The sequence below is a fragment of the Clinocottus analis genome, unplaced genomic scaffold, assembly GCF_023055335.1.
Source record: "Clinocottus analis isolate CAN_PGR_092001 unplaced genomic scaffold, fCliAna1.0.p SCAF_162, whole genome shotgun sequence".
Lineage (NCBI taxonomy): Eukaryota > Metazoa > Chordata > Actinopteri > Perciformes > Cottidae > Clinocottus > Clinocottus analis.
In genome coordinates this window covers 3,396-23,052 of record NW_027175890.1, presented here as the reverse complement: position 1 = coordinate 23,052, position 19,657 = coordinate 3,396, and the positions used below count along the sequence as shown (strand labels likewise).

At 38.3% G+C, this 19,657-nt stretch overlaps 1 protein-coding gene across 1 annotated transcript; it reads left to right on the top strand.

Annotated features, from left to right (window-relative positions):
- Positions 1-13,177: 13,177 nt before the first annotated feature.
- On the top strand, positions 13,178-19,192 carry LOC137787301 (interleukin-34-like). Its single transcript, XM_068579626.1, has 6 exons — positions 13,178-13,276; positions 13,546-13,623; positions 13,746-13,823; positions 15,502-15,609; positions 17,323-17,506; positions 19,009-19,192. Exons 1-6 carry the CDS (start codon positions 13,199-13,201, stop codon positions 19,041-19,043), a joined length of 561 nt encoding a protein of 186 aa, XP_068435727.1. The 5' UTR covers positions 13,178-13,198; the 3' UTR covers positions 19,044-19,192.
- Positions 19,193-19,657: the final 465 nt, after the last annotated feature.

Genomic DNA, 19,657 nt, shown 5'->3' with positions numbered 1-19,657 from the left:
GCCATATTGGACCAAAAAAAAACAAAAAACAAATCTGCCTGGAGCTGCAAAAAATTAAAAGCCTTATATAAGCCTTATAATGAAGGTAACACATGCTGTAAGTGTCTATATTAGCCTACTATCAAAATGACTTAAGTCGGCTACAAATACATGAGCATTCATGATTAAATGTTTATTTCCCTGCTGCGTATCCTGGAGCAACCCTGTCTCCTACAAATTACGTTCCCCCAGAATACGTATCTTCAATTACGTTGACTATAAACTTATTTTCTCCCTGATTACGTCTGTCTTTGACATTTTACAAATACGTTGATTATACGTCTGTGATTGACATACTAAAATAAGTGTATAAGCAATGTATTTGTAATACGTATTACAAATACGTTGCTTTTACACGTATTTTAGTTTCATTGTTTATTACAAATACGTTTAAAATCGTGTGTTTGTGTTATTGTTTTCCCGCAGAATTTAACCATATTTGCATTTCTAAACCGGTAACGGCCCGCGTAGCCCCGGGGTCCGGGCCGGTAACGGCCCCGCGTTGGACCGGGTCCGGTCTTCTCTAAGTCGGGTTGTTTGTGAATGCAGCCCAAAGTGGGTGATAAACTCAATCTAGTGCAGTGAATCACTGCAGTGAACTCAACAGACACTCGGATCATCTTCTCATTACAAAGCTAACATGTAGACAATCCTTCCGCATTGGCAATGAAAGCAATTCATTCGGTCCAAGAACTGTTGAATCCTCTGTTCTCCTCAGCTAACTTTCTCTTTTTCCCTTTGGGATCCATGGCCCATCACACATCCACAGGTTTGTTTGCAACAGCCAGTGCCTGGCACTGCGCCAAGCTGAAAGAAACGTGTGTCGCAGGCTATGACGCAAATCTTCGTTGACAGAATAGTTGAAATTTGATATTTTTCTACACATTTTTACAGCATTGGAAAACGTTAAGAATGTTTGCCCTCCTAGAGAAACCTTATTAAAACAAAAAATATATTTTTTCGCCGCATCTTTTTCCATTTTCATTCATTTATATATGTATACATATATATATATATATATATATATATATATATATATATATATATATATATATGTATATATATGTATATATATATATATGTATACATATATATATGTATACATATATATATATATATATATGTATATATATGTATATATATATATATGTATACATATATATATATATGTATATATATATGTATATATATATATTTATATATGTATACATATATATATATATATATATATATATATATATATATATATATATATATATATATATATATATATTTATATTAGGGCTATTACCATTGCTATATTACCATTGTTAATATCGCCTTTGATTCTTATGATCAAAGCATTGCAGTCTTAAGAAAAAGTGTATTTCAATCTCTTTGTTGATGATTGATTTCAAATGTCACAACGATACTGAGTTTTCTACGAACACAGTTGGGCAACATCTGTTATATATTTGTTTCAGATGTTGCTGTAGTTAAGCCAGAACATGATGAATACTGATACAAGCACACATGTCATCAACTGTGTTGGAAGTGTTATGGTCAGTGTGTTCTGGCACTCTAGTTACTCAGGAATGCTTTGTGATGTATAACACAGTGCAGGGCGGCCAGCAGAGTTGAGCTTTTGGGTCTTTTCTCCCTCAAAAACACACATGTCATCGCTCATAGATACAGCAGGATTTTATTATTTATTTAGGGTGTAGCCAATCTGATTTTTTAAATCTTATTTTACAACTTGCCAAATTCGATGCCCCTTGCATAATCAAGGTTTGGTCCTTTCTATATTTTCATTTTCACACTTTATTTAGTGTGAATGTGTTTGACCGTCTTGCCGTGACAGGTTTCAGCACTGCACAGCACCGAGGAGAAAAGGGACAAATAGAAAAGTGTCATTCTTGTCAGAAAGTGTTGATGAGGTTGTAAAATAGTATGTCATGTCACTTTAGATTATTTCAAGTTTAAGTGTCTTCATCTCAGCATTTGCCAGATGCATGAGGAGACTTGTGACAGCATAAGGAGATTGTATGTAATGCTGGTCCTGGCAGATTGTTGGTGTTTACATAGATCAGTATAGGTTTACAATGAAAATACCGTTCTAACATGCAAAAAATAACTAATATTTAGTTACTACTAAATAGCACATTGTGCAAAACCATGAGCTAATATTTTTTTGACAAAACAGAATCAGTGCAGATATGTGAACATCAGGTTGTATCAGTATTAGTGGCTGTAGTGAGCTGTATTTGTTGAGGAAAGCAGCAGCTTTCCTCTACAAATATGAACTGGGTTTTAGATTTGATACGGCCGCTCTCAGTTTATGCTCCATGTTCATCTAAGATCTGTTTTCTGTTTTCTCTTTCGAGAGATGGAACAGCAGAAAAAAACCTAACGGAGACTTATGGAAATTGACTTTTGGCAAAATGCCAAGAATCGGCGAGTCGCGCATGCGCAAGTTTAACCTGTTAACGGCGTAACAAAACATTTACCCGACAGTACAGGCATTTCTTCATATATTTATTAATGACTTAGTTTTATGTCCATGTAGTTTTATGTCCGTGTACTTTGTACTTTTGTAATGTGTGAAGCCAGCAGCTCATTGTTGGCACAAGACGCGAGCACTTCGACTCATTTCACTTTCAGTTCAGAGAACATCGTTCAGAGAGCTGCTCCGCTGCTCCTTGCAGGAGAGCTAGTGATGCCATCTTCAACCTGGGAGCGTTTAAAACGCAGATATAACTTAGTTGTCTACTTTTCACGCGATATATTTTTCGACGCTCTCTGTGCTGTGCGTGTGCTCAGTGCTCACCTGTATGCGCGCAGGTGTCTGTGCGCATTAGGGCGGAACTCGCGCAACCACGTACAGAGACATATATGACAAGCTGTGTGTAGAACCGATCAATAAAATACGGCCGTTTAGTTTGTTTAATAACAGAAAAAGGTGTAAATCTGTTCTACAGGTTTAAGAACCGTAAATGACATTTTGTTTTCTGGCCCTGTAGAGAAAACTACAGTGGGGCGGGAGGTTTTTTCAGGGGGGCGCCCCGCCCCCCTATTATAATGGTAGGCGAAACACTGTAAATGGTCAATATACATTAAACAATGCCTAATTTCCCCAAAGGGAATAATAAAGGATGACTTTCTTTCTTTTTTTTTCTTTTCTTAATTTCCTCAGCATGGTTTGGCTCAACTCCACTCACTTGTGGTACGAGAGGCCTTATTACAAAAAATTTGAAGGATATTAATTACTCAACTATTGTAACCTTGAATTCAGGAATGTCAGCACTTCGTGGACTCCTGTGACAACAGCCGAGTGTCCAATCCGCACCCCCGGAATACCTTTACACGTTCAAGAGGAGAAAATATCTGCTTGACAGCAGTAGTCAACACCCTAAATCCGCCATTGCTTCTCTTCCTCCTTCAGCCACCAAGCGCCAAAACACGCAAAAAACTAAACATGTCACAACTTCTCTGCTTCAGCTGGAATCATTCTAGCTCCCACTGAGGGCAGCCCTGTTGACAAACTGACCAATCACAGTGCATATTAATGGTCACTCTGGGCCACCAACCAGTCACACGTTCACACCAGCGCAGGCTTTGCGCGTAAAAAAGAACATGCCCAGTTTGTCAAAATAAAGATTTGTTATGTTGAAGTCCATGACAATCAACCACAACGTCCAATCCCTGTGTAGTTTCATCTGCAAAGCCCTTCTTAAACTGCTTTTCTTCCATAGAGATACAAGAGGAATACATGTGATTGGATAAAACTCTCATTCAAACCAGCTGATTTATTTTTTATCTGGGTTCCATGAATAAGAAAACTGTGGTCGCTATGGGAGGTACGTTGGCCAAAAGAAATGGCGGATTTGTGCAGGATATCTATTCTGTGTTGCGTTAGCATCAATTCTCTGACCAATCTGTGGTCTTCAGTATTTTTAAACTCTACCTTCTATTATCGGATCAACTAACTTAAAACCTCAACCGAGGTGGTACCAGGAGAAATACCAGATACTAATTCACAAAAAAAAAAAAAGCGAGTTGAGTTGAATAGAGCTGTGCCATGCAGTAAAAATGCTGAACTGACCAATTTACTCTGCACTGTGTCAGTGGGACTAGGGTTGCAACTAACGATTATTTTAATAATCGATTAATCGGTCGATTATTTTTTCGATTAATCGGATAAAAAAATAATAATTTTAAAGCATTAATTTGCAACCTTTTATTACAAAAACAGAACTAACAGTGCAAATTCACAGTGCAACAAATTTTAACAATAAAGAATTTATAAAAAATAAAGAAATACAAATCAGAAAACTTAACAGGATTTGTCATAACTTGTTCTCTACAATTACAGACACACACACTCACACACATGCACAGACACACACGCTCACAAACATGCACACTCACAGACGCACTCACTCACACACATGCACAGACACACACACACTCACAGACATGCACACTCACACACACACTCACACATAGACACACATACACTCACAGACATGCACACTCACACACATGCACAGACACACACACTCACAGACATGCACACTTACACACACACTCACATACATGCACACTCACAGACATATACACTCAGAACTCAGAGAATAAGAGATGATATTCCAGAAGTAACCACTCAATGTATCAACAGATAACTTACAGACTGCACTTTACCTAAACAAAGGTAATTAGATATGGAACTACAAATCCCAGCACACGTCCTCTGCATGAAGCCACATTATATCTGACTGTTGAACGCAGGTCTGTGTTCTGCACCTCAGAGGAAATATTTACGCGTTGCTTCTCTTGAAACCTCCGCGGTATTTTAAAACGAAGACGTTATCTAACCCAAAAGTGCGGCTCAAACACGGGGAATGAACGACTAACTAGAGAGCTAACGACAACGGTTAGCCTAGCTGTTATTGTACACACAACGCGACGATGCAGTGACATACGAGAAGGCACAGCGGGCTGCAGAAGCTCCTGGACCTTCCGTCTGCTGCGCTCCGCTCCACTCAACAGTTTTGTTCAATACTCAAACATCTCCGCCGCATCTATTATGGATGCTGTATCCGGGGAAGAAAGAATAGAGTTAGAGGAGGATGTGTTCATGGGTATACTCGGTAAACGTCTTTTTGAATTGTGAGCCTCCCAAACAGCCCAACCTCACCCACAACAGCATCTTTAATGTTAATACTGTACAGGTTCCAAAGAGGCCATTACTTTTGTCAGCATACTGCTAATCTCATGGAAGATATTTGATGTAATGATGTAATAAAAGACAAACTGCTATAGGTATCATGGTATATAGTTTCTAAATCACACATAAATCGTGTTGCTAAATCACATCTATGAGAAAAGATTTATTTTGGGAAGGACTGCAATTACTGGTAAGTTGTAACCCCAGTATGATTGGTAAATGGGCTTCTCTACTTACACAAAATGTTGTCTCTCTGAGCGTCTCCTTTGCAATGTAGAGTGACATGCAGCTTGTGTACTCACTCATCTGATATATTATAGATGCAAGTGTACTGCTGTGTGTGTATTTCAGCGAAAGAATGAACGAAAACAAGGAGCTGAATTTCCTTCCAAAGCTTCATGTGTGTGATGCAGTTCTTAAGTTTAATTCTTGTGACACAGTCAAGGAACTCATGTCCACAACATCAGTGTGTCAATCTCTTGCATCTTGATCACCGACCCCGTGTGCCTCATGTGCTCACATCCCAGGGGCAATACCTTTCTGTTTTAAAAGGCATAACCTTTTCTACAATTATGCCTCGCTCAACGGCACAAGCTGCACACTGTTAGATGTCAGGGGTGGGAGCATTCAAGTTAATGAGTCGAGGATGTAAAAAGTTGCATTTGTACCCAAATTATGTTCAATGGTAGGAAAAGACTGTGGTGAGAATGCTGTGGACATGAGGTTAGTTGCATATCCTTCAGCCCATGTTTCTGTTGAGCGATAATTGAATAAAAGTGGAAACTGCACAACCCACTTACACTGCCATGATACAATTAGCTGGCTAGATCTAGAGAAAAACCACCACACAGTCTGGTCTTCCATTTTTGTAATAAGTGGTGTGTTAATTTTTTCAAAGAAACAAGCACATACTCAAGCAAGCTATTTAATGCACTAACTAGACAGCACTGTTTCTGTGAGTTGTCACTAATTTGCTTGTGATATTAAATTGTCTTGTCACAGTTGAAATTGCTAATCCTCTGTCTTGTTAAATGAGATTAACTTTCTTCACTAGTCAAATGTGAAGCTGTTGACACTTGTGCAGAGCTGCATCAAGAAATAGCAACTTTTTCCACACTAAATTTAGAGCAAAGCAGCTATTGTATGTAAAATAAAACACTGATACGTGAATAAATAAAATAACCAATTATTTTCTGGGAGATCTGGCTAAAAGGACATGGATGGCTGCATTGATATGGATGCATATGAATGAACAACAGGCAAGCCTAAAGACAAACAAACAACACTGATAAACTAACTCTCTAAATTTATTTTAAACACATTATTAAATCACTGATGAGATAAACACACATCCTAATTATTAGTAACAGTAGGTGCTGGCTCTTCCTCTATAACATCCCATTTCGACTTTTTTGTACCCTACATCGCTAAGTTTGGTTTTAACAACCAAAACCTGCATCAAAGTGCAAAATCAAAACGTTCTTCCGCCCTGAGAATTATGTGATTATGTAGTCCTCATTATTCCCTGGCCTTAAGAAAGTATGCTGAAAAACTAAAGTGAAGAGAAGTGTTGACCGTCGAACTGAGCTCAGGGTTCCCACAGCATCGAGGTTCTGTCATCCCTTTCTGCCCCAATTACAGGATACTGCCAGTTGACTAAATAACTCAAATTTGAGTGTTTAAACTCTGTAAACATTCATTGCAAGATATTTTTTTTAAATACATTTCCCGATAATTGATTTCAGATGTCATTTATTTGTTTCAGATTTCAGGTCACTGTAATAATGCCAGAACACAAGTTAATAAATGCAAAGATAATCTTATTTCCTGATCACAGCACCCATGCACCTTTTGTGAAACTTAATTTGAAGCATATACTGCAGGGAAATTGAGCAGAAGTAAAATGTGACAAGTTGTTGAATGTGACTTGCAAATTCATCTTGTACCTTTATCTAAAAAAGGAGGAAACCAGTGGCTTTCTGGATGGTCAGAGAATCTATTATACCGATACATGCATGACTTTGTTCTGCTCCGCTTCTTTTAACTTGTGTCATGAAATGTAAACAAATGTAAACAACTGTATATGCATACTGGATCACAGAAAGATTGTGTAAGAAAAGCGCTAGGCCACAGCTGGCTTTTTTGCGAGTGGTATGTTTGTTTCCGCGATGCGGAGAACATCATGAAAGCTGCTGCATGCTGTTCATAACGTTTATTGACCGCTTAAGACACTTATGGATGTGTTGAAAGCACTCATAATTATATGACAGTCATTCGTAAAAAATACAAATATTGTTTTTCAATACTGACACATTTACTTTTATTTAGCAAAAATTCTATCCGGGTTTATATCTATAGACATAAACCCAGATTCTCTGGGTTTATGTCTCATTTTAGAAAGAGAACATCATGACTTTGGCATTCAACTTTTCTCCCTTCTGAAGCGGAGCGGGCACGTGCAGTTATCCTGAGGACTGATGTCTTGTTAGAATGAACTAGTCCGTTTGAGGGAGGATCAACCTTCGTGGAACCGACATATCCTGTAGTCGATCATCTCGTTAGGTTAAGCTGGATAATAGGACATTTGGTCAACATTGTTGAATCACGTACGTGAAACATGGCCCTGACGTCTCTTGATGATACAAGCACACATGTCCTCAATGTGTGAAGTGTTAGGGTCAGTCTTGCAGTCTTGTTACGCAGGGAAGCTTTATGGTGCACTGAACAGTGCAGACTGTAAGGAGAGTCAATGGTTTATGGCTTTTGTTTTACAAGAAGCAACCTTCTGATCTGAAAAGTGAAGCCGTACAACAGTGACTCAAATCCTAATGGGCCAACTTATATATTCAATGTACTCCAGAATGTGTCTACCTACTTGCATATCTATATGAAAACATTGTTGGATCTGTCTGTTCGCCAATAGCCCCTTTCAGACAGCCTCTTCTGTATCAAAGGTATAGAGCTATAATCGGTGGACAGAGGTTTTGACCGAGCTCAGCTGATTTCTGTGTGAAAAGGGACAGCCGGCATGGAGACAGCAAAATCTCTGTGTGAAAGAAGTTTATATGTCTGTCTGTCTGATTGTCCATTTGTCTAACTGAAGAAAGGGTCAACATATTTAAACATCAGATGAGATTCAGATTTCTTCTTTTACAAGAAACCAATCTCACAGATGGAATGCCAGATGGATTGGTCAGAACTATCCTTCAGTTTATAATTAAAAAAAGATTTTATCCTGCAAAGAAAAACATATCTTACTCTCACTAAGCAACCTTAACCAATCCAGATAAGAGTTTCATTACCATCAATGGCAACATTGAAAAATGTACAAAATGCACAAAGTACATATTTTTAGTTGGATTCATCCATTTGCTTTCACACCCTCTTTTAAGGATTAGCCAACTTCCCAAATTCACATATTAAAAGGTGAATGTATCTTTGAAATAAACAGAGATCTGAACCTCCCATAAGCCTCTCTACTCCTCATCTACAACTAAACAATAAATGACAGAATGTAGACTGACAGATAACTGGTGACTACACAACCCAATAGAAAATGTCTTACTAATCCTCATACCACAAAACATATCCCTGCATTTTTTCCCCAACAACTCTCTTTTCAATAAAACCATAGATTCTATCACCCACTACGATTATTTCTGACCATAACCCTATGACTCTTCACCCACACTCCCTACCGAGATGTCGCTTTAATACCTCACTTGGATTTTTCTTTAAAGTATTTTAAACAGGAATGGATATCTTTCCTAGAAACCTGAAGCAGAACAAAAGTAGTTCTCAGAGGTAAATTAATAGCGTATTCCACAAACAAACTAAAAAGAAGAAAGAGCAAGATAACATTTTTCTACAGCAGAATGTGAAGGGACTTAATAGCCTCTCAAACGTCCATGAACATGTCGAGCAAAGAATTACTCAAAACCATATACCTCTTCTTAGACTCCGACAGCAACATTTTCGTTTTGGAAATACAAATGGTAAACTTCTGATTCATTTAATTGCCCCCAGGGCAGGCGCATAGACCAAGTTTGAACAGGAGGATTTGATCAAAAATTATACCGAGGTTATGGATTTGTGTGGAAGCAGAAACAATGCCATCGAGGCAGAAGGACAAGTAGTGGTGGGATTTGCTTTGTGATTTGGGGCTGATGATGGGTTCAGATTGGTTGCTGTTGAATATATATATATATATATATATATATATATATATATATATATATATACATATATATATATATATATATATATATATATATATATATATATATATATATAGTCAGTATAGTCTAACTAATTAGAGTATTGAAATATGTTTGTCTTTGTATTGACACATAAAAAATTACTGTAATGCAGTTCAAAATAATCACTTGGTTGATTGATTTGCTTGTTGAGTCAATAACAATGGTGGATTGACACCTGTCTTTCTTTTATTGGGACATTTTAATAGAAGCTAAAAGACAGTGGATATGAATGTCTTGACTAGAAACATAGAAGGATTTTTCATTTGTATTTTTTTAATCAAATTTTATCAAATTAATTAATGTCTGGTAAAATAAAGGCAATGACTCTTTGTTAAGACGATTTGTGTTTATGTTCAATAGCAAAGGCCAAAGTAGTGTTATTTAACTTTAGAAAAGAGGACAGAGTGTTGTCAAGGTCAGGCACATTGAACCAGGGATTGCACAGTCAGTTGGTAGATCCACTGCTTTTTTCTGCTTTTTCTAGCGGCAATAAAGATAGGATTAAAACTGCCCAAAAGGAGTTAAAAGCTGTAATTAAACAAGGTAAGCGGAATTATAAGGAACAGGTTGAAGGACGAATGTCCAATAGTAAACAAGGGGCCTTTGGAAATGCATGAAATCGATTACTGGTAGTAACACCAGTAATCCTAGTTTGTCTGGTGCTAGGATCAATGTAAACGAAGCGAACCAGTTTTTTGCTAGGTTTGCTGAAGTGGATTTCTCTGCATCTCACGAGAGCATCCTCGCTTCTCTTGCTTCTAAGTAGCCTTGAGGACTGTAGCCCAGCCATTTTAATAAATGTTGAGGAGGTTTGACAGCAATTAAAATGCCTTAATGTGAACAAGGCAGCAGGTCCTGATGGTGTCCATCCATGCACCCTAAAGGTCTGTGCTGACCAGCTGTGCTCAGTCCTTCACTATATATTTTCCTTGTCTCTGTTTTCCTCAAAAATTCCAGCAATGTGGAAAACATCTTGTTAATTTCCCATCCCAAAGGCAAACGGTGTGAGGAGTCGTCGTCTTACTAACCTGAGACCCATAGCCCTGACATCGCACCTCATGAAATGTTTTGAAAGGGTTGTACTGGGTCACCTGAGTAGACAGGTCTCAGTCTTTCAGGACCCCCTGCAGTTTGCATACAAGAATGGTGTAGAGGTAGATGATGCACTACTTTTTTTTTGCTCCATAGCATTTACAGTCATCTTGAAACCACCGCCAGTTCTGTTCGGATCATGTTTTTTGACTTTTCTAGTGCTTTTAATACAATTCATCCACACCTTTTAGCTAAAAAACGTATGACTTTTAAACTGCACAATTGCTTGAATTTTAGATTACCTTTTATCTCGACCACAGTTTGTCAGGCTCGATAAGAAACATTCTGACTCTTTTTTTAACTAAAACTGGAGCACCACAGGGAACGGTTTCATCCCCCTTTTTATTCTTACTTTATACAGCTGACTACAGGCAGAGCTGCGTGTCCTGTAACATTCAAAGGTTCTCAGATGACACTGCCCTGGTTGGTCTTCTGACCCGAGGCAATAACCAGGCCTATAAACGGGAGGTTGAATTCTTTGTTAGCTGGTGTGAGGAAAACGTTTTAAAACTTAATATAGGAAAGACCAAAGAGTTGGTCCTCGACTTCAGAAGGAAGGAGTAGGTCTCCCCAGTGATAATTGCAGGTCAACAAATCAAAATTGTCCAGTCATATAAATATCGTGGGGTGCATCTGTACACCAAATCAAACTGGAAAAAGAACACTGATGCTGTATTTAAAAAGGCTAAGTCAAGGTTTTTATTCTTGAGGAAGCTCAGATCCTTTGACATCAGCAGCAAGCTTCTTTATGTATTTGACCAGGGGATCGTAGCTAGTGTCCTCTTTTATGCTGTGCTCTGCTGAGTGGGGGGAGGAGGGGGGGCATGACTGCCGATGATAAAAACAGAATCAATAAGATGATTAGAAAGGCTGGCTCAGTGATTGACCTTCCTCTGGACTCACTATAGAGGTCACTCTCGAAAAGAGATCAAGGGCCAAGTTAAAAAATATTGTTTCCTCTGAAAGCCATCACTGTGTTTTTAAAGAACTCAGAAGTACATTCATTGATCGGTTTAGGATGCCAAAGTGTTCGACCGAGCGACTAAGAAGGTCTTTTGTCCCGGCAGTGGTTCGATTTTTTAATGAACACCTTTAGTTGTAGTTTTTAGATTTAAACTTAGCATCTTTTTATGTTGGTTATGTCTCATGTGTTGTGTTTCACATGGCATGTTCTGGTGTTTGTTCTTGTCATTACACAGCCTTGGTGAGGCTGTGTAATGAGTAGCGCAAGTGAACATTTTTCTGTGACAACGGCGTCGGTCAGGACAATCATTAAACACTAACAGTGACGATATTAACATGCTCGATTGTCGGATTTTAAAGGTAAAAAAGCGGAACTCTTTTAGAAAGAAGAAAAAAGAAACGTATCCTTTATGATTCCCCTTGGGGAAATTCTTCTCTGTATTTGACCCATTCTGGGTTAGGGGGCAGTGGGCTGCCCTGTGGAAGCCCAGGGAGCAGCTAGGGGTTGGGTGTCTTGCTTTACTGACTCAGCATCTGTTAAAATAATGACACGGCTAATTAGACTAGACGAAATAACACAGACACAGTTGCCCACTTTCTCCTGTTAGACAGACAGCAGGGGTGGGAAAACGTATTGGCTCAGTATCCACAATGAGTTTTAAAATGTGGCAGACGGGCCAGTATCAGATAGATAGATGGAGAGTGTTTGTGCCATTAACTAAAAAAGTAAAGAACACTTAGATTTAATTTCAGTGTGAACAGTGTTGTTGGGCACCTTTTTTTTGCCAATGCTTCAAAGTTTGAGTGGTTGGTGACTCCCTCCTTTGTGCTTTTTCAAATAAAAGAATAAAGAAAATTTAAATCACTTTCAAGTAAACCAGACTGCTCCATCAGACAAAAACAAATAAAATGTGCAATCACTTTGTTAAAACAATGCAAATAAAGTATATGTGTGCAAAAAATAACTGGCTGCAATTAATCTGTTTTGCACTGAATATATTTCGAAGATAATAACAATAAACTGCAATCTGTGAAAAACAAAACAAAACAGTTCAAATATGTGGCAATAAAGAGTTTTACCGAGTGTTGCACTGCATATCGTTTAAAAAATCAAAAGCAATATGCAACATGCAATACAGAACATAATTAGTGCAGATATGTGTGAGTCATTAAGTTCAAGTGGCTGCAATTCAACCAGGAGAGACTTGTTTCAGAGTTTAACAATAATTTATTACAAATGCATATTTTTCAATAGTGCAAAGTGTTTTGGCGATTGTACTCCATCTCCCGACAATTTTCTACCAATATTTGATAGGCCGTAGTTTGCCCATACCTGGTCTACAGTATCTTTTTTTCTTTGTCCTAAGGCGTGGTCTGATATCAGAATATTTTCCTTATCCAAAGTTAGGTTGTAGAGAGAGAATTAGTCAGATCCTAATTCTGTTTTGTAAAGAGCATCGGAGTAATGAGACATGCAACAGGTATAGTGTTCCTTTGTTTGACTGTATTCTTGACAAACACTTGATCGGGACATCCCTTGTGGACGGTGTGAAAAGCAAGAATAATATGGTTATGAATGTAATCTTATCTTCTGTATTTTCTGGCATCTGTAGGCCTGTTTCTGCTATCACCTGTTCTGATGGCCCCGACACCAGCCAGCATGTGCACACCCTTGAGGACACTCAACGACAGCCTCAGCCACAGGCGGCGGTACATGGTGAGAGAACAATGGCATGGTTGTGAGCGTGTCTCAATCGTTTTGAAATGTATTCAAGGGTCATTTTTAGAAGCGTTGTCCACTTCTACTGAAGTATGTGATTTCCAGCCAACTTGACTTATAGAGGAGACAACAATAACCAGTCTCTGTCTCTCTCTGTCTCTCTCTGTCTCTCTCTCTCTCTCTCTCTCTCTCTCTCTCTCTCTCCCTCTCTCTCTCTCTCTCTCTCTCTCTCTCTCTCTCTCTCTCTCTCTCCCTCTGTATTACAGAAGCACAACTTCCCCATCAACTACACCATTAGGATTCATCATAAGGAAATCTTTAAACTGTCAGACATCAACAGAATGGTAAATGTCTCTTTTATTGATACCTTTACTTTTCCTGTCAGAGGACAAGGTGGAGGTGTCGCACATTCACATAATCTGATAAACGTACTAATAACATTTTTCTCCTCTGCGTCACTGATCAGAGGTTACAGGTCACAGGGTTGCATGAGCTTGTGCTCCAGAGGTTGTGGTTCCAGGTCAATCAAGGCGTGTTAAAAAAGGTAGGAATATTGTAAAAATGCATTTCTTAGATTTTGTCACAAAGCGAAGTGTTTTTTCCCATGTGTAAACAATTTGTGTCATTTTTTAAAACCAGTGCCCTTATCCTTATCTCCCAACAGCTAATTCTGAGCTGTCAAAATGATTACACCACTGCAGTTTTTATTGAGTGTGGCCATTGCTATTTGTAACAGAAAGCATGTGTTGTCACTAGCATATGTTTATTTAATTTTGTCTGCTAAAAATAAAACATAAAAATGTTATTTAAATTGGTTGATGGTCATAAAATGCTAACAGCTAAAGCATGACCACTATGCAGCCGTTCACTGCACGGCACAAATCAAACAGTGTTCAGATCGGTGAAGGGCCAAAGAGGTTCAGCAACTCACTTTTGACATGTGATAAAAATGCAGTTTTGAGTTGAATTAGAAGGATGAAGCCTTCATCAATCCGACAATAAAGATCAGAAGTTGAAAATGACATGTCAGGTATTGACTGACAACGGGAATAGGCACTAACTTTATGCTGTCCAGGGACAAGAGCTTCAAGCAGTGCTGCGGCTCCCACACATTTTGTGTGCAGCTCACCTGAGCTGCTGACAAGGCCAGCCAGGTTGAATTAGTGGGATGAGTTCCTTCTGCTCTCTGCACTCTGTTGGTGTCTCCTATGTTATCTGTAGAAAAATAAACATATGCACAGAGAAATTCTTCTCTGCATTTGACCCATCCTTGATTAAGTGGGCTGCCCAGTGAGGCGCCCGGGCAGCAACGATGGGTTAAGTGTCGTGCTCAGAGACACTTCGCAAGTGAACTGTGGGGGGACTGGGGATCAAACCAGCTGCCTTGTGGTAACGGGACGACCGCTCATCACCCTGAGCTACAGCCGCCCCAGAATTAATTAAGTGGGAACTGGCTGTAAATAACCACCAATGGAGTTAGTTTAACTGGGTTTGTTGTTAGTCTCTCTCGCCTACTCTCTCGTTGGATTCTCTCTCTGGTGGTTTGTCCTAATGCCCACATGTGCAGCCATGAACACTTACAGTGAGTGTGCTTTGACATGTAGCCAAGTTAATACCACAAAAATGGAAACACCCTTAAGCATCACTTCATGCACACTTCATTTAATACTCAGTGGTCCTCAAAGCTCATTAATTTACTCGATCCTTCCCAGTCTTCTGCATCACACCAGTATAGCGGTTGAAAGCAATGGAGCTGATTTTCCGAGCAGCATTAATCAACAAAAAGGTTGATTTCATCAAATTCATTGCTTGTTGTGAGTACAATGATTCCAATTTAAGTTTCTCAATTATGTTTTCTGTATCTTAAAATTTGGAAAAGAAGCTAAGCTTGAGTAAAGAGTCACTTTGTACAACTCCACTTGTAAATCATTCCAAAAGAATTAAATAAACGCTACCGCCTCTCAGGTGTGTCACATTAGTACTTAGTACTTTTTTTTTTTACTATGCACATATATGTATTACTTAAGAATGTTGTAGGAAGTGCATTAATGAATTGTGAATTCCAATCCTTTCACTGATCAAAGTTTTTTTCCTTCTTTTAATAATCAATTTTGTGTCGTCCTATGTACAAGGAGTCTAAAGATCTGAATGGAGAAGATAGTCTGCGGTCTTGAAGTTTGAGAGCATCTTTTGGTCCTAAACTAAAGAAATTGAAATTTCAGATTATCCGAATTATGCCAGAGAGACATCCTTCACGTCCATACACCACTGAGTTGGAAAGACGCTTCAGGGATGCGGAGGGCGTCTTTGTACAGTCACATCCCGCTGAGGTAAGCTTCAGTTCACATATCTGTCCCACAGCTGTATTTAACTCCTCTTTAAATAAAGACTGTAGTATTTCAGTCGCAACACGGGTCTTCATCAACCTGTGTTAAACCATGTTGGACCAATTGTTGCAGTCATTTGAAAAAGAAATAACAATCTTTAGTCATTTATTTTCACTATAATTGTATCCAAAAGTTTTTAAAAAAATGACAGAAAGTCAAAGAAGTCCCTGAAGTGAAAAGGTTTGGGAACACTTCGTCCAGTAAGTAACAGACACAGATGTTTTGACAATTTACATGCATAATTATCGTTGACATATTAGACATCCTTACCACAGCGCCTGTGTCTATTGAAGTACACTGTGAGTCTTAAAGCCTAGTTCATGGTTTTGAGTAGTTAGGATTTTTTTGGAGGTGCACGTCAGGCAACGGCGTAGGGGTCTGACATGTTTGACATGTGGGTTTTGGACCTATGACCTCTCCATGACTCCTTGTGATATAATTCACTGTGATTAATTTTTTTTTTTTTAATTTCAGGCAATTTCAATTTAAATAAAATATATAGCCATGCTAATTAAGAGGCCAATTTTTTTATATTCATCATGTCGTAATTAGTATTTTCAGACATGCATCTTCGAGTTCACACTAATGCCATATGTCTGAGTTTACTTAATTTGTTAATACTTTTTTTTTGGTTCTGTACTCATACAAACCTCATCTTTACTGTCTCACTAAACATTGTGTCTTTAAACATTAAATATGTAAGCCTGAAGTTAATTAAATCTCAAACAGTGCAAATATCAGTTTCAAACCCTGGAACACTCATATTAAAAATAGTTTCACTATCACTAACGTTGGGTATATGTCACCCGCTATAATATACCTGATAAAATGTACTGCTCATCAAAATATATTAAAATATAACAATACAAATTGAAGTACTCTTCCTTTATTTTACCCTATAACTTCTCATAAAACCAAAAACAGGTATCATGGTACCTGACTCAAAATTGGGTGAAATATTAGGGAATCTTCAATAAAATATGATCATATATAAAAATAATGGCGCCACAATCAATCGGGTGCAAGTCATCCAACGTTAGTGTTCTAGGGTTAAATAATATGTAGTTACATAACTCCATCACGCTGGACACAGATTTGTGCTCAAATGTTGAGTTTAATTTTAATCATTCATTTATTTTGCACACATAGGGCTGTCGTGTAAACAAGGTATATCTGTGTTGTTTAATCATTTTTATACATTCCAACCTTAATTCATCAGGTTTTATTCTGTGATCGATATCAAACCGTTTTTGTCAGTGAACTTCGACTATGACAATTCTTAGGATCGGGGTTGTTGGCCATACACCCCTTTTTGAAGAAGATAAAAGCAAGAAGAAGTCAGCATGTGAAAGGGTTTTTACTATCTTTATTTGGGGAAGTTTTTCCTGATCCGATGTGAGGTCCTGGGACAGGGATGTTATGTGTACAGATTGTAAAGCCCGCCGAGGCAAATCTTGTACTTGTGATTTTGGGCTATACAAAGTAAACTGAAATTAAAATTGAAATTGAAATTGAGAAGAACTCTCTTCTACTTTGGAATTTGCCACTGAAGTATTGTTGATTAATCTCTTCAAAGATATTGACATTTATAGATGCGCCTCATGGATTATGGATCCAGCTTACTTGGATGTCTCTCATGCATGTGTTTGTGTCCAGGTGTTCCAGCATGAGCTTCCAGAGACTATCCAGGACACTTGGGATCATTTAACAGAAGAGCCTGACAGAGTGCCAGAGACCAGCTGGCGATTTGCTTCACCAAAGTTTCTCTTGGACAACTTCTGCCACACCATGCACTGCCTCTTCAGCGAGTGCTTTGCAAGCACAGAAGCGCAGCAGGACTGTGAGTATATCACAGGAAACCCTGTGGTGAAACTGCAGTCTGTCACTTTAATTTTAGAACAGAAAATGTGTTTTCTAATGTGACTGTACTATAACAACAGAGACTAACACACCAGCAGTGCAGTCAGCGTAAAGAACAATGTGAAGCAAAGAACAACAATTATAAACTCCCCAGGCAGGACAATCTACTATGATGGAGTCCTGACAACTAAGGGTCCAATTCCAAAGCTCAAGATGTAGAACTTTATTTGTCCCAAATTACCTGACTTCAACTACTTGAGTCTTTCTATTTCATGCTATTCTACTCCCAACATCTCAGTGGCAAATATTGTACTCGCTGCATTGAGCTTGTGTTACTTTGCAAATTCATATTAACAATATAAATAGAATAAATATACAAATTATCATCTTATTATATCCATAAAGCTGTATTTCCCTCCAGGGGAAAATTCACTACTGTTACACAGCAGCCTATGAAGTAATCTACTTACTGCCAGTCTCAATTGCCCATTTGAGGAATTGCAGTCTTTGCTACTTTGGAGAAGAAGTTGAAGCTTCACAGCAGCCTACTGGCTCCAAAAACAATTTGAACAATCCCACACACTCACTTATCTTCTTGTTTTGCCTGTGACTTACACAACCCTTTGGTGGAGGTGTAACCTGTCCGAAACATTTTTTAAGAGCACATCTGCTCCTCGAATGGTTCACATCCATTATGTCTTGTCGGGCGTAATAGTTTTGTACTTTTATTTATGTGCCAGCTTATCCTCTGGCTCATCTTTCTTGTCGTTCGAGATTAAAATCAAAAGAATTGAAATGAAAGAAAACTGAATTTGTTCATTCAAACAAAATGTTGTTCTACTATCAAAATGATCCCAAACCTTCATTGCGTATAATAAATATATTTCTATAACGAGTTCCACCCAAGCATCCTACAACTGTTACAGAAAGTTCACAACATTATGAGTGTGAGGCACATTCAGTTTAGAAAATGTCATGTATATACTACAAAAAGTCAAAAGAACCATAATTCTAGACTACATCCTGTATGCATTTGGTGTATTTGTGTGTATATGTTTGTGTGTGGAGTGCATGTGTGTTTGTGTTATTTATTGATTTAGTCTTATGGCTTGGGAGAAAGTTGTTCCTTTGTCTGCTTGTGGTCTTTATGTGCAAGCAAATACTTCACTGGCACATAAAAGTAGTAGTGTGTCTAGTGTACAAATGACCCAGATAACAACGTGATGCTACAGTGGTCAAAGTCTCTGTGATTTAGGCACAATCTTGTGAACAACTCAAGTAGTGCAGTTTATCAAGAACAGCTGCAACTACTTTCACTGTGACTCCTCAAAAATTTGAAACTTGAGAGTAAAGTTGTGCTTGAGTTGAGTACCTCTCAGTTGCCCCAGGTTCATATCCATAAAGCATGCCAGTTAAAGACACAGTGAAATGATAGAATATTTATGAGAGTTACTCAAGTTTCTCTTCTTGTCTTCTTTTCAGACTGTGTTGTTTCCCATTGGAGGAAAGGCAGATAGACGGACTTCCATACCGAAAGCTGAGAAGAGGCCAGTGGGTCGAAGTTGTTCCTGTTGATGATGAGGGATTGGTACCATCATATCCCTTGAGCAATAGAGAGAAGAGTAAAAGGACAATCCATTTGTGAACATCAATAAGTCTTTCCTAAATCCATCAAACAGAGCTAAATGATGACGACACCAAAACTCTCCATCAGCCAAAGCAGACTGATATTGTGGGCACAACAACAATTTTTATGGAGATTTCATGAGCATCTGGACTTTCTGCCAAAATGTAATAAAGCTCATTTGGAAGTAAAATCACAAACTCTGAAGATCTTCCAGTTCTCTGTCTCCCAGGAAGCCTTAAGTATGTTTCTCTCGGTAGCAATTTAGCTTGATGCTTTGATACTTCAGTTTTAGGTTTCGCACGAGATTTGTTTGTGTTCACATATTTGGACAAAGCTCCTCATCAAATTGATTCCATTTTGGATTTGCCAAATCTGCCTAAGAACCCAGTGATGTTCTCCATTGGACCTGTGAGGTTCACCTCAGAAAACAACAAGAAGCAGTAAGATAGACAATACATTGAAGTGCTTTTATATTGAAAAACATCTGCTGACTTGTGCCATAGC

Coding starts and splice junctions, on each gene's coding strand:
- LOC137787301 (XM_068579626.1), top strand. CDS start 13,199: ATGGCCCCGACACCAGCCAGCATGTGCACACCCTTGAGGACACTCAAC. Junction 13,624..13,745: donor TGTCAGACATCAACAGAATG/GTAAATGTCTCT, acceptor GTCACTGATCAG/AGGTTACAGGTCACAGGGTT. Junction 13,824..15,501: donor ATCAAGGCGTGTTAAAAAAG/GTAGGAATATTG, acceptor TTGAAATTTCAG/ATTATCCGAATTATGCCAGA.